Consider the following 21,251-nt stretch of genomic DNA (forward strand, 5'->3'; position numbering starts at 1 on the left):
TCTGAATTGAGAAAGCTCCTCGGATGAGAAGCAAAACGTCTTCAGCTACAGAATAGAAGTCCAGTTGTTTTTGTTTTTTAACTTTTTTTGAATTTACCATGGCCTGGATGACTGAGAATCTACACCAGCATACTAACAGATCATTAAAAATATTGAAATATTGCATGAGATTATGCATGAAGTCATTTTCAAGGTTTGAACAAATTTATCTACAACTCCATTTCTCAACATAAGATGATCTTAGTCTAAAACTCTGGCATGAAAGGCAGCAGGTGACATGAATTCCTTCAAGAAATGCTCGGTCTTTACTTATTTTTATATTTTGTTAGCATGTTCTAGAATCTAATCTAATTAAAACTGAAGGAAACAGAGAATTCTGCAAAAGGCTTATTAAAAAAAAATGGATTGGATCCAAAACATATTTGGAGATGCTTGGAAAAATGCAACAAAATTTGGATTGAATAAATGTTTTTCAGTCCTGACTTCAAGTCAGCCTTTCAAATTCAGAAGCAAGCTGCTAAAACCTGGAGGCCTGTGGGGAGAAAAAAACAAAACATGGAGGACAGCAGTGCCATAACAGACAGCTTAATAAACCGTCTGCTGGCACTGTGAGGGGGGGTTTCTGTACAGTCAAAGATGAAGGATCCCTCATGTAATGTCCTAACAGACCCTCCATTTGACTCCAATAAAAACTACAACAGATGGGTGAAGGAAGCCTAGACACAAATTTAACTGATGTTGCACAAATGCAACAAAAGTTTCTTTGCAAGCTACCGTATTTTCCCGACTATAAGGCGCACTTTTCAATTTTCTCAAAAAACGACAGCGCACCTTATAACCTGGAGCACCTTATATATGTAAGAAGTCATAATGTTTTAGTACGACTTTGGTAAACTACAAAGCTGCACCGCTTGAAGCATTAAGGCTCAGTTATAATCGCGCAGGGCTCCACACATGGCAAACAGACCTGAGCGAGCGGTGGAGGCGTTTATACTTGTTGCTTACGTCGGTGCAGTATTCATCAGTGAGTTTTGAACAGTCTGATTATCTTTGTGATCTCTCATAGAGGGATCATATAAATGCTGATACAGGCAAACCAGCTCTGCTAGAGCACCAAACTCGTCCATTTTGAATGGAGTGTGGCGCGCGGTCCACACGAAGTAACAAAAATTGGGAGGTGCACGATGATGCGCCTTATAGTCCAGTGTGCTTTATATTTGACAAAAGCTCGAAAATGGACCATCCATTGACAGTGTGCCTTATAATCCAGTGTGCCCTATAGTGCGGATTTCCCTGCCATCTGAACATGGCAGGGAAACGCTGCAACAAAATTAGGTTGCAGTTGATGTAAAAGGAGTCGGTTTATTCCTCATATAAGCAAAAGATTTCAGGTCATTTCTGTCAGTCTGTCAGGCAATATTCAAAACCCAGCAAACCCTGAAAGACTGCCTATCACCTGCCATGTCGAACTGAGCTCTCTTCAAGCTAATTAGTTGTAGATGTAGAAACAATATTTACTCTCTGAGAGTTTCACTTAACATGTCCGGTAGTTTCTGAGACGTTTCGCTAACAAGCGAACATGACTGATGCCGAGGTAATGCCAAGGTTTGAAGCAAAGATGTTGTTGCCGTCGAAGTGTGTGTTTGGAGACGACGCTCAGCTCCTACCACGTCTATTTTTAGCTCAATATCTGTAAAGCTGACAAGAGTTACAGCAGTTGTTGTGTTGGCTAAGATTGCTTTGCTGTGGTGGCCATCTTTAATCGGGATAACTCCAAAAGTTCACAAGTTGTGGATGTCAACCCAATCTTTATGCTTTGAAAATATCATGTAAGATATTTTGCTGTGAGGTGCAGACAAACAAATACATGCATGGGCAAAAACATGATCGCTAATCAAAAGATCTTAAGTGTGACAAGTCACACTGTTTAGCTGCCAGTGTACGTGCAGGAAGTACAATTAGTTGTTTTTGTAATTATGCAGCCCACCTTTATCAATGTCAAATGTGGCCATCTCCCTTCCATCTTCCACGATTCTTCCAGGAAGAGTTAATCTGGCAATAACAATCATATACACGCTTAACTTAAGTCAAACACAGCTTACCACTACAGAAAAAAAAACAAAACAAAAACATTAGTGAGAAGTGTCTCACCTGAGAAAGTAGGGTTTGGCATAAAACTTAAAGTCTGTCCCGTCAATGAACAGGTCGAACTCTGATGTCCTGGTGTAAGGTACGCGGATGCTGAAGATCAGGTGTTCAGGGTCCTGGCTCAAGTCGAAGGCAGGAGTTATCATTCTGACTGATCATGGAACCTGGAGGACAGAAGACAAGAGGGACAAGGTGATGATCACCCTGATCCAGGCGGAGAGCTCGTCCAGCGCGCCCCCTGGTGGATGACTGGGATATCGTTCGTATGTGTCTGACAGTGGAGACTGTAAACATTTCCACTGGACTACAGCTGCAAATAACAAAAACTACTTTATGGTGCATCTTTTTACACACTTTTCAAAAAGTTCATTTGTATCGCCCTGCATTCAATTCAAATTGCTGCAACAATCTGGATATAAAGAAAACTTCTGCTCACTGAAAACGAGAAATCTAAAAGAAATATTTTACCACGTTTCGCAAACAATAACAGCCTATACTTTTCTCCGGCTGATCTCCCGAGGCAAATACATTGCCTCAACCGGTAACATTAACTTGACGTGCCTTAAACAGCGCTATTATCGTCACTTCTGAGTGCTGAATATTCATGAAAAACGAGCTGTTTCTTTGCTTTTCGGTAAACCGAAATTAAACATAGGTCGGCACAATTGTACATGAATACGTATCGTTTTACAACAGGGCATATTTTTTCGAGAAACTAGACGTCACGCTGATTTAGCGGATTCTTAAGGAAAGTTCCGTTCATGGTTAGCCGCTGCTAGCTAACACGATTCGCCTCCTCGTGGGGAGCAGCACGAGGCGCCAGCTGAAAGCACAAATGAAACGCTGTCAGCTTTACACCGGGCCCTCAATATGAGTCGTTTCAGCACCCGTATTAGAAGCATATTAGGTTCAAACCACGATAAACTCAAAATACACTTACCTCAAACACGTCTCGGTTATCCTAAAATGCACAGACTGCTATTTAATGGAACCTCCATATTTTACCGTAGTAAGTAGTATAAACGGGCTGCTCGAATGCACTAAAAGGAAAACTTCTTTTTGTGCTTCAGGAAACAGTCACACTGAGAAAACAGTCATAGTTTTACACAAAACAGTCTGTTTCCTCAAATTTGGACTATGTCCACTGAAAATGTGACATCAGAAATATCTGTTATATACAGCTTTGAACTGGTCAGTGTTTCGTGTTAACAGGCTTCCCATTTTTCTGTCCAAAGTGATAAATTCAAATGACATATTAAGTTCAGCTAAATATTTTTTTCCCCTGCTTTTCTATGTGACACATTTGTGCCTGTACAGCGCAGGACATACGTGTACCTGTAATAGCTATTTTAGAAGAAAATAGCTATTACACCGCTGAAGTACGGTTTGGAGGTAAATACGACCCCAAGTTAGAAAAAAAAAGAATAAAAATAAAAGTAAAACAGAGTGCAATGATTTGTAAATCTCATAAAGCCATATTTTATTCACGATGGGACAGAGTAAACCTTTTCAAATCAGCCATTGTTTTGGTAAAAAAAAAAAAAAAGTAATGCCATTTTGAGTTTTATGACAGCAAATTTATGACACAAATTTTAGCACAGGGGCAACAAAAAAGCCATAAAGGTAAGTGATTCTAACGAGAAACAGCTGGAGGAGTATTTTGCAACTAATTAAGTCAATCAGCAACAGGTCAGTAAGAGGACTGGGTATGAAGAGCATTTTAGAGAGGCTGAATCTGCCAGAAGTAAAGACGGGCAGAGATTTACCAGTCTGCATCTAAAAGTAGTAAAACGATTTCAAAACAATGTTCCTCAACAAGAAAAATGGGATGGTTTTATTCATTATCTAGAGGTCATAAAATCATCAAAAGATTTCATGAATCTGGAGAAATCTCTGAGCTCAGAGGGCAAGGCTGAGAGTCACCTTTGGATGGCCATGATCTTCGGGCCCTCAGGGGCCACTCCATTAAAACTAGGTCTGATTCTGTTCTGGACATCACTGCATGGACTCAGGAACACTTCCACAAATAATTGTCTGTAAACACAGCTCACTGTGCCATCCACTAATGCTGCTTAAAGCTCTATAGTGCAGAGAGAAGCCATATGTGAACACCATCCAGGATCACTGCCATCTTCTCTGAGCTCATTTAAAACGGCCTGAGGTAAAGAGGAAAACTGATCTGAGGTCAGATGAATCAAAATGTGAAATTTCTTTTGGACACCACAGACACCATGCCCTCTGTACCATAGAGGAGAGGAACCATCCAGCCTGTTATCAGTGCACAGTTCAAAAGTCTGTCTCTCTGATGGTATGGGGGTGCATTAGTGCCTCTGGCATGAGCAGCTTGCACATCTAAAAAGGTACCATCTATCCAGAACGGTATATACAGGCTTTAGAGCAACATATGCTCTTATCCAGATGTCATCTTTTTCAGGGAAGGCCTTGCACGTTTCAGCAAGACAACAATAAACTTCATACTGCATCTATTACAGCAGCATGGCTTCATATAGACGAGTCCAGGAGCTGAACTGACCTGTCTTCAGTCCAGACCTCTCTACAGCTGAAAATATGAACATGAAATGAAAATCTGACAAAGATGACCCAGGACTGTTGAACAGCTAGAATCCTCCATCAGACAAGAACGGGACAACATTCACCTCCAAAGCCTCCAGCAGCTGCTCTCCTCAGTTCCTAGATGTTCACAGACTGATGTTAGAAGAAGAGAGGGTGTTTCCTGTCCCAGCTTTTTCAGATGTGTTGCTGCCAGAAAATTCTAAATTACCATACCCCCTTCCCAAATAAAAAGGGTACAATTTCCTACTTTCAACATATGATATGTTTACTATGGTCTATTGATAATAAAGTATGGGTTTATGAGATTTGCAAGTCATTGCATTTTGTTTTTAATTACATTTTACACAGCGTCCCAACCTTTTTGCAACTGCGGTTGTAAAAAGAGACAAACGCTACATGTTCAGTGTTCAGATTGCACATGTAAATAGGATTTAGGCGCCACCGGGAATCACACACTGTTCAATTTGGGCTCAAAGTTTGCTCAGCAGAAAAAAAAAAGGTTGGTCTGTATGACTCTTATGTAGATGATAAACACACAATAGACTTTTTATAGGCTGCAAATTAAATGATTTGTTTAAAAAAAGATAAGCACTGAGATCCTTAATTGTGTGACACTTTTTAATTATTTTTTTTATTTTTTATTTTAGCACCGTTTCATAATTTGACGAAACATCAAGTTGTGAAATGATTATTTGAGGGGAGAGTGTAGCAGCTCCCCAGCACTTGAATTAATTTGCGCGGTCTGGACGGGTGATTTTCTAGGTTTGTTTATTTTTCTTTTGATGTGGACCATCAGTCACCGTAATCACCGTGAAAACTCGCTGCTTTCACCGGGGAACACTAAGTTTTGACAGTTTGTTCAAGTCATTCAAAAGTACAATGAGTTGCCAGCTTTTATAGGCCTGCCCTCTTAGCTACGGCAGCCCTTGAGGTAGGCTACATAACAAAAAAAAACAAAACTTTACAAAGTGCAAATACAATTAAACAAAACAAAATCCAAACCACCAACAGTGCTGGCTCAAAACAAACAAATATTATTAAACAATCTGCAACATCATTCAAATAATTTACAATAAATAGTTTACAAATTTGAATAATTTAGGCAACTTTATAAATTTAAATGGTTCACTATCCATTACACTCCCACCAATAATGCATGAACTATTACCAAAAAAAAAAATCATGCATTATTGTAAAGTTTCCCTTAAACCATGCAAATTGTTTAAAACATACCTGATAAAGATAAAGGCGGTGCGGTTTTACTGTAAGCATTACGGTAGGGAAGAGGAAGCCACGCCCCCTCCGTGTTCTCCTCCACAGACCGGGAGAAGCAGCCCTCTGCTCTCCATCATCATCTGCAGAAAACATGCGAGCGGGGAGCGGCACCAAAATGTCAGCCCGGGCCGCTCGCCCTCCGCCGCCGCAGACATGAGCGGAGCCCCTGACCCCGCCAGCAGCAACAAGTCCCTCTCGCCGCCATGCGCATCCACGGCAAAGTAGCTGCGGTCGCCGCGGGCTTCGGAGTTTTGCTACTTTTGTACTTTCTCGGGGGCAACGGCGAGGACGGGGCAGCGCGGATGCCAGGAGGTGAGACGGGCGGGCGGGCGGGCGGGTTGTGTCTCTTGTTTTTAAGCTTCTGAAGCCATTTCCCCCATTTTCTCCACGTCTTCCCATCTGTCCTGGAAGTTCCGTGGAGATGGCTCCCATCGAACCAGCATCGGGTGGGCGCGCGGACACGGTTCGAAGTTCCCTTCTTTAAGCACATTTTTCTCCAGCAGGTTGGAGCCATGATTTGTGTGCTGCTCAGATATTCGGCTGAAACGAGAGCAGACAGAGCGTGGCAGACGCGATTACTCGGTCATGTTTGGAGAAGGAGAAGGAGAAGGATGTCACATCCTGACACACACACACACACACACATGCACGCGCGCGCACACACACACATACAACAAGGTAATAAATCACTTGGCCTCAGATTTCCTCATCATTTAACCCCACTGTTAAAAGTGGGCCATCTTCTCGCTGCTCTAATGGATTTAATAAGGTAAAGGTAACCTTGAAACTGCAATTAATGAAGGGATTCATGTGTGCTCAAGCTGAATGAGGCTGACTTGTGACATACAGTGTTGGAAACTGCACACACACAAAAAAAGGAAGCCCATCCTGTTCTGGTTGTGACTGTCAGCCTGCCAAAGCTGTCTATATGCGGGTGGGTGTCTTTGTCTGTTTGTTAGCGAAATATCTTCTGAGCCGCGTGGCCGATTCGAATGAAACTCTCAGGAGGGAGTCGTTGGATGCTCGTCTGCAACCGATTAACTTTTTGAGTCGACGCAGTTCGAGATGGCCACCACAGCCGGCTGACCTTAAAAAACACGACGATGGCAAAAACTCAGTCAGCTTTACAGACGTTGACCTAAACTTTGGTGTGATTAGTAGCTGAGAGTCATCCCAAACGCATGCTCCAAGAGCTAACTGATTACAACGAGAACCCAATTGTAAAGTTTTGCTCTTAACAATTTGGAGTCAACTCTCTGTCTGTTAGCAAAATATCTCATTAGCCACTCAACAGATTTTAATGAAACGTCCAAGTAACAATCAGTGAATGTGCCTCTACAACAGATCAATTTTTGGAGACAGTTCAATTCAAGATGGCTGCCACAGCCAACTAGTCTTAGAAAGCACAGAAATGGCTATAATTCAGTCAGTTTCACGGCTATTCTGTTCAAATTTGGCGTGGGAGCAGCTGAGAGGCATTCTCAACACATGCTCTGACTGCGACGTAATGCGCACGGTTTTGGTTGAAAACTTTAGCATTAGATTGCACTTTTTAGCCAAAAACTGCTACAACATGAGATGATTTAAGCCTGGCACCAAAGGCAGTGGGTGATGTGCATTTCTTGAAGAAGTGCTAGGCCTTTAATTTTTGTTCTTGTTTTGCAGAGTTCCAGAGAAGCTCTCTTTATCTGATTCAGACGGGAGAGCAAGAGAGAGAATTGTCACTTGCTGTTTCTGATTGAGGATGGAAGCCGTTTCGGGTCTCCCGGCGTTCTGATTTCAGCTTCACCCGCGCCTCGTGCTTACCCTTCGCCGTGAGCACCGACACGTTCCGTAGTGGCCGGCCGTGATGGCAGGCTGGAATATGTATGCAGCTCCAGAGCCAGGCTGCGAGGCTGGAGACGCCGCCGGGTTAGATTAAAAAAAAACGTCAAGGCGTCGCATCGAGGAAGGACCTTTGCGTCCTCGCAGAAAGGCGCGCTGCTCTGAGTGTGCTCGGCGCTGATAAGGGAGATGGGGTGAAAAAGGGTCAGCGCTGGTCGTTTTTTAAAGAAATGCGGCGAGGAGGGAAATAAAAAAACCTCCACAAGGTTGGAAATTGCTCAAGACTGCTGTGATTAGGAGACACAACCTCCCTCTAAACAAATGGCTAGTATGAAGACTAAGGCCCTGTTCAGACCTGGTTTTTCAATGTCTCTTTAGCTACCCGATCTGGGGTCTGAAAGTGGTCTGGACCTCTTTTTATTTGGTAGTCTGAACATAATCTGTCTTGAGCCAAGTTGTTGAACTACCTACTGATCTGAGGTGACCCCGCCCCCCCCTCACATTACTAAAGACAGCTGTATTTTGCTACCTTCATCTTTTACTTACTGACTTGTATTGTTCGAAGTTCAGTGAAGAGAAGATGACAAAGGCGTGAGCTTTACGACGACACGGAATCTACAGGAATTCTACCTGGACAAAACGGCGCAGCTACTTGGCGTTTTCTCTTAAAACGGCAGTGCAGGCTAACATGAACTGAAATCCATTGTTTCCGATCGCAGAGACACTTTTGGGGTTGCGCGTTAACTGCCGGGTGTGAATGCTCTCGATGGGAGCTGCCTGCTTGCAGTCGAACCACCCAAGACGGATGTGTACTGCGGGGTCTGAACGGCCCCTGGGCGGCCGTCGATTGTCCACGTTTTCCCAAGCCCTCTCCGTTCAGTTCACTTTCTCTGTCAGGCGGAGCTGAGCAGACTTCCTGTGCAACTTGCCTAACAGATAAACATCCCAGTTTTTTTTCTTTACTCATGTAATTTCCTCTTGACACATCACACAACTTCCTGTGGCCAAAAATAGAGAGAGAAGAACTCCAGCTGCCCCCCCCCCCCCCCCCACACACACACACACACACGCTTATCATCCATTTGTTCAAAGTCAAAACACTTCTTTGTTCTGCCTTCTTGAAAGGGAGATTTATTTATATATTTTTAAAAAAGTCTTAAATTCTGTTCGCTCAGACATTAGACCGTCTAAACGTACATCTTTAGGGTTGAGGGGAATTCAGATGGTTATTTTTCAGTATTCCATTAGGAATTTTTGTTTTTTTTACTCCAGGAGCAGGATAGTAAAGATGTATAGTTCCTGTAAAAAGTAAGTACGCCCTCCTTTTAGATTGTAAGGTTTTCCATTTCAGGATTGTGGGGGGGGGCATAGCATGGTCTTTAGCAGGTAACCCAACCTGGTGCGTCTCGTGGCACTTCTTCACCAAAAATGGAAGAAAGTGCCGAAGCAGATTATGAAGTCGTGTTTGGAACCACGTTTGTCTAGCAATGACTCGAAGCAATCCCTTTTCTTTCCGCCCTTATGTCGTTATCACAATGCTACTGAAGAGATTTAGAGTAATTTGTTTGAGGTTTGTGGGTATTTGTTGCACGGGCTTCGTGCATTTCATGCACAGCTCTCCTTTAAGACCCAAGTTGGGACAAATACAACATCTTCATTCTTTGTTTCTTTTTTTTAAAAAAAACATTTTCTTGTAGATTTGCTGCTGTGCTTGAGATCGATGTCTGGTGACGTGACCCAGTTCTAACCAAATGTTTATAGTTTATTTAGAGTTTATTTTTGCTCAATGTGTTTGCATTCCAAGTATGTGTTTCCTAAAGTCAGTCAGCTGCGGCTTTCTATAGAGATTTTTGTTTGTTTGTTTGTCTTTTGAGCAAGTCATACTTGCTGACTTCTTTTGTAACTACTTTGTTTTAACCTTCTGCACCTGTAGGGTCAGAAACGCAGCTCTTTGGTTTCTTCTACAACTTTAGTGAGCGAGTATTGTATTATATCAAGCAGACTGTTATATTAAGAGTAGCCTAGTGGTAGAGTGTCTGCCCTGAAACTTGGAGGTCGTGGGTTCAATCCCCGGCCGGGTCATACCAAAGACCTGCTTGACACTCACCATTAAGGGTTGGAATTGGGGGGTTAGATCACCCCGAGTAGGGCACTGCTGCTGCTCACCACTCCCTCAGAGGATGGGTCAAATGTGGAGAACAAATTTTGTACACTCAGGTGTGTGACAATCAGTGGTATTTTAACTTTGAGTTTTGTGCCCTGCAGGAGGGTAGTGCTCGTGGTTGCTAAATTGCGTGCGGAGAGGAGGTTCAACTCATGCGTGGAGCGTAACAGACGCCCGTGGTGGACTTAATGGGCGTAAATTTGACGCCATAGATCTGTGACAAAAGGGTGAGAAAGCAGCTATGTTGTATGGTACTGACAAAAAGAACTGGAAGTGTCAGAGCTGAAGATGTGGTTCTCCTTGGGAGGGATGAGGGATTAGGAATGAGGTCATCAGAGGTACAGCACAGATTAAACGACTGGGAGATAAAGTTAGAGAGGCCAGACTGAGATGGTTTGGACACGTGCAGAGGAGGGACAGTGGAAGGATGTTAGATATGCAGCCAGGAAAAAGACAAAGAGGAGAGGAGACATATGGATGCAGTTAGAGAGGACATGCAGGTAGTTGGAGTGAGGACGGAGGACACAGAAGACAGAGTTAGATGGAGGAGGATGAGTCGCTGCGACCCCTGAAAAGGGACGGTGACCCTATGGCCTTGGTGGAGGTTTGCGCTCTCAGAGTGTTAGTTTTAATCATACAACCTCTGGCAAAAGTTATGGAATTACTACTTTTGGAGGATGTTCTTTCAATAAATAAAGAAATAAGTCACAGACATGCCACTATCTTATTTCAAAATTTCAACCCTCTGGCATGAAGTAACAATAAGAAAGTAACAAATATAATTGTTGGAGTCAGTCACAGTTGCTTCTTTTTAGATTGAGTAGAGAAAAAAAATGGAAGCTCTCTGTAATTGGCAGTTCTGAAACAAACACTTGCATCAAATTAAATCTAATTAGTCTTCAGTTAAAAAGGAGCTCACACCTTGGAGAGCTGCTGCATAAAGTGGACTGACATGAATCATATCTTCAACACAAGAGATGTCAGCTGAAACAAAGGACAGGGTTATGAAACTTCTTCAAGAAGGTAAATCATCACAAAATGTTGCAAAACATGTTGGTTGTTCCCAGTCAGCTGGGTCTAAAATCTGGACCAAGTAGAAATGAAATGGGAAGGTTGTAAAAGGGAAGCATGCTGGTAGACCAAGGAAGACATCAAAGTGTAAAGACAGCAAACTTAAAGTAAACTGTCTTGAAAACAGGAAATTCACAACAGAACCAATGAGAAACTAGAGGGCGAAAACTGCAGTCAATGTCTGTACCTGAAATGAAATCAACTAAAAGAAATGAGATTTACATACAGGAAGTCAAACGAAAGCCATCATTAACACCCAAACAGAAACAAATGAGGTGACAGTGGACTAAAGAAAAGAAGTCTGGACTGAATGAAAGTGTCAAGTCAGGTAAAGGCATGGGGTAGACGGCAGTCATTACATCTTTAATAAATACCAAACTCTACATAGTAATTTTGGACACTTTTATTGTGCCATCAGTTAAAAGGATGTTTGATGACAATGACTTCATTTTTCAAGACAATGGTGCATCTTGCCATAGGGCAAAAGGATGTGAAAACTTTTCTTCAAGAAAGACATACAATATAATGTCAACAACATGGCCTGCAAATAGTCCTGATATCAACCAGCTGAACATCTCTGCTGGAAATTAAAGAAAATGGTCAACGACAAGACGCCAACCTGCAACAGCAATAAGAGACAGCTGGAGCAGATTGATGAAGACTACTGCTTGTCAATAGTTCGGTTCATACCTCAGAGCATTCAAGCTGCTATAAAGGCCAGAGGTGGTAAAGTACCAACGGCGCAGCGTTTTTCTCACAATTCCATAATCTTCTCCTCTACTTGATCCAAAAAGAAGCAATTGTGACTGACTACAACATTTATATTTATTGTTTCCTGATGCCAGAAGGTTGGAATTTTGGGGGAAGGAGGGACAGATAGTTTTGTGTTACGTCTGTGATCGATTTGTTTTCATCGAAAATTAAACAGCTGAAAGAACATCCTCCGAGAGTGGTGATCCCATCATTTTAGCCAGGGCTTGTAGACCGATACGAAACCTTCCGGATTTAAAGAACGTGTACTTTTATCATGGTTGTAACCCCGCCGTCTGCTTTGTGACATCCCATTCGGTCTTTTCGCACATGCGGGATTAGATTGCCGTTGATGTTTTAGCCTGGAAACGGATCCTCCGCCCTGTCACTTCAGATATTGTTGAGCAATGTTTCTGTCTGTAAAGAAGTCCCCCCACCCCTCACAGTGGCATTATGCAGAGCCATAAAAATGTCATCTTGCATGACTGAGTGCTCGCTCTGCTCAGAGTGGTTCGGAGATCCCCCTGCTTGCCTGAGTAGTCCGATGGAGGCTTGAAGAGGGTGCTCGTGAGAGCCTCATCGGAAGAAGCTCTGGAAACCCCCCCCCCCCCAAGTTTGACCAGTTCGCTTTCAAATTACTGCCGAATGAGTCATGTAAGCTGTTAGGTCTGTTGCAAATAGCATGATTTGAAATTTGCAACCTAGAATGGGAGAAATCCTGTGAATTAAAATGTTTTTTTTGTTTTGTTTTTTAACTAGGCAGACTGTTCTTTGTATTTACTGGTAGCCTCATTTAGTTAATGATGAGCAAATTTATTTAAATATTGCCACAGAACCAAAGAATCAATTACATCTTTTATTAAATCATGAAAATGGATCTTAGAAAACAGGCACGATCGACGCTAATGGTTGGGTTTGTGTAAATGTAAATGCAATGTTGTAAAGAATAGTGGGCCAACGTTCCTCCACAACCCCATGAGACTGTTGAAGACACGTAATGCGGACGTTGAAGCCAGAACGGGAGGAGCGCCCCCTTGTGACTGGCTGCAGTGCAAGTGTAAGTCCATGTAAAGGAATGGGAATTAAAAAATAAAAATACACCACTTTATACCAATTTATTTATTTTTTCTTCTAGGCATAGTCTTCTCCATCTGCTTCTCCATTTTGGCTTTGTTTTTGTTTTTTGGAATCTGTTTGTTCTTGCACACTTGAGGCTAGATTTGAATCATCTTGGAATCTGGTCTTTTTCCATGAGACCGTTCTCGTTCTGTCCTGATACAGGAAATCGGAGGATTGAAAATGGGTGGACGCTCTCTTTCCTTGACTGCACATTTAGTTAGTCACAATCAATCACATTTATTCCGCCACATGTACAGGGATCTGTACACAGGAATGTTTTCCTGCTTTCAGTGCAGGAGGAGGAAACCCCATTAAAGACTGCAGTGAGGGGAAAAAAACCCAACTTTTTTTGGGTCTGCTGAGTTTTGTTCTGACAGCGCAGAACCTCTGACCAGATGGCAGTTTTTTTTTAAAAAAGGTGGTGTTCCGGGCGACCTGGGTCCTGTGCTGTCTTCCAAGCCCACCTCATGACCCTGGCATAGTGCAGATCCATCATCAGCTGTTGTTGTTTTCCAGACAGTTTACTGATGATGTGGCCAGTGAAGCCAGGGTAAAAAACAAAACAAAAACTGAAATAGAGGAGGTCTGTGCTCTGTAGAGCTGGGCACACACATCAGCTGAGATGTTTGGGTTTTTTAAGCACCCTAAGTGCATTCATCCTCCTGCCAGCCTTCTTAATAACGTTGTTTGAGTGTTCTACCCATTTCTGGTCCTTGGTGACAGAGATGCCCAGTACACAGCCGAGTCCACCTCCCTGTTAATGGTGAGAGGAGAGCGTGGAGGCTGGTGTTTAACTCCAGCTTGTTTTCTGTACACCACACTGTCAGCTCTGGAACACAGTTCCTGTAGGTTTTCTCACCATCGTTATCATCGCTAAATGACAGAAGAGAAATGCTTTGAAATCATCAGCCAGGGCCAGAAACTTTCCTTCAACTTTCCTTCCCCATAAACTGGTAATAATAAATACTATTGTTCTGTTAGAAGTTGCTTATCTTTGGATAAGATTAGGTTTAAGTCCATATGGTGATGTAGAAATGTAGAAAACTTGAGGCAGATTTTTTTTTTTCTGCAGAAGAAATTTACCACATTTAAAAGTATTTATAACTCCCTTTTTTTAAATCTAATTTTCCACTGGACTTGGATTTCCACCAGCTCTGCTGTGGATAAGTAGTTAGTCTGCCAATTTCATTTATTTGACAATATTTGCTTTCAGTGCAGTCAGTTAAAAGTAGTTTATGAACTGCTGGACAAATTTTAGCTGAGCTGCAAGGCAAAACTCTGTTTTGGTCTACGTTCCTACCCTCACCCATGGTTATGAGTTTTAGGTAGTGACCGAAACAATGAGATCATAGATACAAGGGGTCGAAATGAGTTTTCTCCTCAGGGTAGCTGGGCTCTACCTTAGAGATAGGGTGAGAAGTTTGGTTATCTGGGACAGACTCTGTGAAGAGTCACTGCTCGTCCACATCAAGAGGAGCCAGTTGAGGTAGTTCGGACATCTGGTAAGGATGGCCCCCTGGATGCCTCCCTAGAAAGGTGTTCCAGGCATGTCCAACTGGGAAGAAACCATGGGGAAACTCCAGGACACGCTGGAGAAACTATGTCTCTCGGCTGGCCTGGGAATACCTTGGAATCTTCCTGGAAGAGTTGGAAGAGGTGGCTGTGGAGAGAGAAGTCTGGGCTTTCCTGCTCAAGCTGCTACCCCCGCAACCTGACTCTGGAACAAGCAGCAGATAATGGATGGATGGACAGACAGAGAAATTTTAACCCTCCTGAAGCCCTCAAAAGAGAGCAAGACGAGGAGAGGTAGAGCAGCCCTTGTAACTTCGGGTCAAATTGACTTGAAGGTAAAAGGGCTTCTCAATTTGACCCGAAGGCTATGGGAGGGTTAATGAAATTCTAAGAAAGTAGTTGCTGGTTGTACATGTACAACTGATTACCTTTTTGAATCAGTCCAGTTCAAGATTAACCTTAATCAACTTTAACAATCACAGAAAATGACAATCATTTTTACAGATATTAAGTTCAAATTTGCTATGGCAGTAGCTAAGGCTGATCCCCGACACGTACTCTGAGTGCTAACAGAACTCACGACTTATTTTCCATGTAAGGCAGCGGGTGATATGCATTCCTTCAGTTCAACCAGTCTGTGCTTCATTCCTGTTCTTAAAAGCTCAGTTCTGTTTCCACTGCGTGCCACTACCTGAGCATGCTCCGTGAACGGCTTTGGTACCTTCTGCTTTCAGAGTCCAAATCCACAAAATGACCCAATTACATTCTAATAGATAAAACTGCCCTGAAGATGTTGTTTGGTGAAGTTGTTGCTCTTCCTCTTCGCTCTGCGCATGTACCTTCTTTTTTTTCCCCTTTCACATTATCTTTACCCCCCTTCTCCTTGCATATTTAATGTGGTTGGCTGCTGGCGCTTTGCAGTCTTTTGTTTTCTCTGCAGCCTGTAATAAATTAAGGCCTTCTGCGGCTCTCCTGTGCTTTCTGACTGCTTCCAGATGTGGGGAAACGGTGCCGTGACACGAGCCACCATGTGCTCATACTTTATGCAGCAAAGACAGATTTTTTTGTTCCGTCATCAAATTTTATGCACTCAGCTTGTTTTTTTTTGTTTTTTTTAAGACTGAATGCAATGCAGTTGCTCTCTTTTTGGAGAAGGAACTGCACTTTGGTGTGCTTTGTGTTCTGCAGCTTTGTCATCTTGTAAAGCATGTCATACAGGAGAGGTTTTTTGTGTATTTTTTTTTTTTTTTCCCCCAGCACCTTCTCGTCCTAATCTGCAGTGTGTCACCGTCCATCAGTCATGCAGAGTCAACCAAGTGTCAGGCTTGGAGAGTGGCCTGAATCCACCTGTCAAACGACACTTTTCAATCCTCTCATCCAGGCTCAGAGCAAAGTCTGGTCTTTTTTTTTTTTTTATTCCATTATTGACTCGTGAAACCATTTTCCCCTCACAGTTCTCCCCAAACACTATACTTTGAAGCGAAAGGCTTTTTTTGTTCGTTTTCTTTTGTTTGGCAGACTTTTCTCCCCTATGGCTATGGCAACATTTCTGTCGAACATGTTGTCATTACATCCAACCTGCGTTTGTGTGCGTGTGTGTGGTAGAAGTAGTATTTATTTGTAGGCAGCGTTGAAGTTTTTACACCGCATGTCATGTCTTGTAAAATCCTTTGCAGTCGAGCTGTGAAGACGAGTCGCTGTTTTCATTGTGATTGCAAGTGACACGCCGTTGCTTTTTCAGAGGTGAACGCGGGAGTTTGTCGGGTGGAGAGATGGCGGAGGAGCGCTTTTAAAATGTTTGCTGTGCAAAAGTCTTGGGGCGACCCCCAATTTCTTTAGGTTGACAGAATCAGAACCAGGTGTAACACACGAACGCAAACAATGAGAGTAAAAGATGTTACCCTTGGCTCAGTTTTTGCTTGTCATTCTAGTTTTTTGTGGGGTTTTTTTTGCTAGTTGCCCTGAAATAACATGTAGGAAACTATAAGACAACCTTACTTTAAATATAAACGAGATTTATTTGCATATTTATATATAAACAAACCATAAAATGAGTTGTGGATGACTAATTCCAGATAAACTTGGGGCATAAAGGTGATCCGGTTGAAACGGTTGATAGCGCTGATAGCTTATCTATTACTTAAATGTAATCACAGCTGTGTAACCCTTGTTCCCAGTATTTCAAAGTGTTTGGTTTAAAGTATCTTATTCCTTCAGTGCCTTTTATCTGATCTTTCCACCTTTCTCGTTCTTTGTATCATTCTATCCATATGTGATGAGAATGTGCCATCCGTGATCTATTTGACAAGTTTTCTCTTTTAAGTGCCACCGTCTTTTCCCCCCCTCCTCCCTCTCTTTCTTTTAGTAAACTTCAGAATGCCGTGCTCCGACACGCGACGAAGCGCAGCCGGGCCGAGGAGCTCATGCACCTGGCTGTGGTAGCATGTGGGAGCCGTCTGGACGAGACTCTCACCATGGTGAAATCCGCCCTGCTGTTCAGCCAGAAGAAGATCAAGTTCCACATTTTCGCCGAGGACCCCTTGGCACCGCAGTTTGAGGAGAAGGTAGGACAACTTTAATGTGCAGTTGCCCAACATGTGTTTATATAGTGCTCTACCCCCTCCCCCCTGTTTTGCATAATGGAAAAGCGAAGTTTGCTGATTTTCTGCTGCAGGCAGGACACTCTTCCTCTCAGTTTCAACCCTCTGACTCATTTTCACTGGTTCTTTTATCTCAAGGCTGAGGCATAATATATCACCAAGACATCCGGCTTTTTCTACACTTCAAAGTCACCTCTGCAGAGGTCCTTTCCACGATTTTAGTTTGCGTTAAGTGTATAACAGGACTTCATTTAATCAGATTCAACATTTAGTATCTTAAATCTAGATCTTCAGCTTGTCAGATTGTTTTCACGTGTGAAAAGGTATATATTTTTCTCAAAGAAAGCACAAACATGGAAAGCTTTCCAGGGTTTCCCCCAGAAAAGAGGCTAAGCCCGGTGGTAGGTGGCCGTTTGCCGGCTGACCGTGATTTAGTAAAAAAAAACAATGGATTAAAGTTGACAGGAAAGTTGAAAATATGGCTATTTATTATGTGATATTGTAAGATATTTGTGCCAAGTATTTACACAACTACAGTTTTACAAAAAGGCACTTTTGAAATACTTTTTTAAACAAAAATAGAATTAAAATAAATACTAGTTGATTGCACCAACACACATCTCACTTCCAGGCCAATGAATAACAACAGAGAACTCTGAAAAACAGTACTGTACTGTGCGTATCTAATTCTGAATTTAATAGCATAATTTTACTGGTAAACAAGGATAATATTTTCACTAACTACAAAACATGCTTACAGTATTCGGTCTTGTAAAGCCACCTGCTGAATTTCAGCTCAACTAACCATTTTTGGTTAAACCCGCTTGGTTGATGTTTATTGCTGCGGCTCTGACAACCTGCTAACTCCAGGTAGCTGAAGGAGGCTCGGCCTCAGGGCTCATTAGAGTCCTGCAGAGCTCTGTGAACAGCGCGCAGACCTGAGCGCGCGGTGGAGGCGTTTATACTTGGTGCTCACGTCGGAGCAGTATTCTCCAAAAAGACGGGGGGCAGTACGCTACGTAACCAGTGTAAATACGGTAAAAGAGAGAGAGCAGATGGTTGTTACATCAAATATGGCTGCACGTATTCAGGAGGAAGATCTGTTGTTTCTGGCTGTGATACAGAGAGGATGTTTAAACTTAAAGCATTCAGTTTGACTTTCATTGATTTATTTGCTTTAGTTGTGATTCGCCCATCATAGGACTAATCTTTCTAAAAACACTCCTTTTTATCGACTGCAGCAGTAATCTCCTTCCGTGGTTTTTGAGTGCGATTGTGTCGCTGTTGGCGCGCACCCTCGTGCGGTGAGGTAGGTAAAGGTAGCGGTTTTGGGGGTGCAGGTGGAAAAAAAACATGTATAAAAAATGACGTATTTATAATAAACAAGTGGAGCTTAGCCTGGTGGCCCGCCAGGCTTATAATATGCTGGGGAAACCCTGCTTTCTTTCTGTGTCACTGGACATCTGCAAAAAAAACATCCTCCAGTTTGTTGGACAGATGCATTTGGACAAATAAACCCAAACAAATAATAACTACAGTATATCTACCTAATAAGACAGATTATACTGCTTTAATATTTTTATTTTATTTGTTTTGTTTAAACACAAAATTACATCATATCACAGGACAGTTACTTTTTTTTCCTACAAGATCTAAGTGTAAAATATATTGCAGCAGGATCCAACATAATATGTGAAAACAAATCAAAGTAACCCCTAAACAGAAGAAAACTAAACACTGATTTACTGTTAGATGTGTTAAATTGTTGAATCCTTTCTTCATTTTATTGGAGCTACTATGCATGGCAGATTCCAGCTTGATAATAATGGAAGTTAAAAAAATGAATCTTTGTTTGCGTTTGTCAGCCTCTTTTGCAAGGTTAGCCACAGAAAGGTGCACTTAAATAAGTTAAGTGGCAGCTAGGGGCAGGGATCTTTAGCCTACTCCCAATTCAATTCAGTTACGATTCAGAGGGCTGCAATGTGATTACAAAACAATTATTGTTGCATCTTAATGCATTCATAATCACACGTTAAACAGAACCCTGGGCAGAGAATCTTTCAGACCTAAAAGAAACAACATATTTTCCTCTGAACTGCAGTACTAAACAGTTTTCATTTTAACAAAATTTGGGAATAATTTAATGAAAACGATGAATGGACTGTACTTTTATAGCGCCTTTCTAACCAACCAGGCTACTCAAAGTGCTTTACAACACAATCTGCCCTCATATACCCATCCACACACACATTCATATGGCACTCTACTGAATCTCTACAAAGATAATCTGAATAAATCATTCTGTAGAGTCTAATCAGTGCTTTAAACTCCATTCATACACCTATGGGGCACATCGGAGGCAACGAGGGGTTCAGTGTCTTGCCCAGGGTCACTTTGACATGACTCCTGCCAGGAATGAAACCTCCAACTCTCTCATTGGAGGACGACTGCTCTAACCACTGAGCCACAGCCGCCCCAAAAACACATAAGACATAAGATTCTGTGGACGTCTATGAATCACACGTTAGAGCTATCTGACCCACTTTTTTCTGACTTTCCATAACCTTTTGGTCTTGTTGTAGAGTGTGGGAATGGTTGTGTGTTGGTGTCTTCAACATAAAGCAAGTTCTATTGTGGCTCCAAAGTGTGAAACACGGAGCACAAGCCCTGGTTTTTAAACCACTGAATGCAGATGCAAATCCTTCACAATCAAATCAAATTAAATTTATACATATAGCAAATTTAAAAGCAACTCCCATTGGCAACTCCCATTTAAAAAAATCAGAAAGTACAACAAAACACAAAAGACCATAAAAAGAAACAATGAAATAAAACCTTTTTTTTTTTTAAATTGGAAAATCTCATAAAATAAATTGTAAAACCACTTAAGTATCAAAATGAGGATTAATAAAAGTTGCAGTGACATTTGTATTTCGCTTGCCTTGGTGTGGGGGTTGTTTGTGTGGGTACTCAGACCCACTCAGTCTATGGCTTTAGGGATGTTGGCTCGGCTGGGGTCTGGTGGTGCCCCGCCCCCCAGCCCCCACTCTGGACCCCTCCAGAGTATGGCTCCCCAGGGAGAATGGGTATATGCCCTTTCACCTGGGTACTTCTGGGTTCTGGCTGCCACAGTGGACTGGTTCCTGCCCGGTGTGTTGTGTGTGTGTGTGTGTGGGGGGGGGTTCTCCTGCTTGGTGTTGGGTGATTTCTCTGCCGGGGGCTGGTGTGGGCACCGGGCCATTGGGGGGGGTCAGGTTCCGGGCATAGCCTGCACGGTCCTGTAGATGGCGGACCTTCAACAGGTGACATACTAGCACGTATACACCCACAAAAACTGAACAAACTCACACACACACACACACACACACACACACACACACACACACACACACCCCTTTATGCACCGATTCACAAACAGTCCTGATAATTGAAGGTCATACAAACAGGTTGCTATTACCACAATGTGGCCTGCCTACTCTGATGCTAGATTCAGTCTTGATTCAATAAAGTAAATCATGCAATTAGGATTCTCATCTTGAGATATCCTTATTGCAGAGCAAATCTGTTCTGGCACACATAGGCAGCCATCTTCTCTATATGGTATGCCTGAAAAGCCATGACAGGGCCAAAAAAAAAAAAAACGCATTTCGCTTGCCTTGAGTTGAGTTCTAACTTTGCTGCCGTCGACAGCTGATCGAAGCCACCGGCTGTTTTTACATCTTCCTCTCCCGGGTGGAAACTTGTTCACAACGTTCATATAGCATGGCTCTTGTCAACAAGCCAAAATACTTCCAGACACGGGGCTGTCAATGCAGAAAGAGCTGTTTGTTTTTCCCGGTGAGCCTCATTCTGTCTGTTCAGGTGCTGCAATTTAGAGTTCCACCTTTTGGGTGCCTCGTGTCATTATGAACATTAAATAATTATCATTTTTTGGCATGTTTAAATCGATTCAGAATCCTTCATGTTTGCATCAGGATGCATCAAAAACTAGATTATAAGCCCCCCACGTTCAGTGACAGCCAGGGGTGGAAATTAAAATTTTTTTACCAGCCACTCAAATATTTTACCAGCCACTATTTTTTGTTGTGACAAAAAGTTATTTCATATGATGATGATGATGGAGGTGGGTGGAAGCAGTTGTGGTGCCCTACAAGCTGAACAACTCCTCTTTCTGGACACTGCATGGAAATAACTAGATTTTTCTTATTTTATTT

General features: G+C 42.4%; 2 protein-coding genes across 2 annotated transcripts in view; one reads left to right on the forward strand and one right to left on the reverse strand.

Moving 5' to 3' along the window:
• The window catches only part of shq1 (SHQ1, H/ACA ribonucleoprotein assembly factor), a 44,127-nt gene extending 40,819 nt beyond the window's left edge, over positions 1–3,308 (reverse strand). The window contains exons 1-3 of the mRNA XM_017426970.3: positions 3,089–3,308; positions 2,152–2,312; positions 1,988–2,052 (exon numbers count right to left, since the gene is read on the reverse strand). Of these exons, the coding sequence (XP_017282459.1) occupies positions 1,988–2,052; positions 2,152–2,294 (208 nt within the window). The 5' untranslated portion in view covers positions 2,295–2,312; positions 3,089–3,308. The remainder of the gene's footprint in view (positions 1–1,987; positions 2,053–2,151; positions 2,313–3,088) is intronic.
• gxylt2 (glucoside xylosyltransferase 2) overlaps positions 2,344–21,251 on the forward strand; it is a 30,031-nt gene continuing 11,123 nt past the window's right edge. The window contains exons 1-3 of the mRNA XM_037975148.1: positions 2,344–2,389; positions 6,156–6,309; positions 16,803–17,001. Coding sequence (XP_037831076.1) covers positions 2,344–2,389; positions 6,156–6,309; positions 16,803–17,001 — 399 coding nt within the window. The remainder of the gene's footprint in view (positions 2,390–6,155; positions 6,310–16,802; positions 17,002–21,251) is intronic.

The sequence above is a fragment of the Kryptolebias marmoratus genome, linkage group LG4 (genome assembly GCF_001649575.2).
Source record: "Kryptolebias marmoratus isolate JLee-2015 linkage group LG4, ASM164957v2, whole genome shotgun sequence".
NCBI classification, from domain to species: domain Eukaryota; kingdom Metazoa; phylum Chordata; class Actinopteri; order Cyprinodontiformes; family Rivulidae; genus Kryptolebias; species Kryptolebias marmoratus.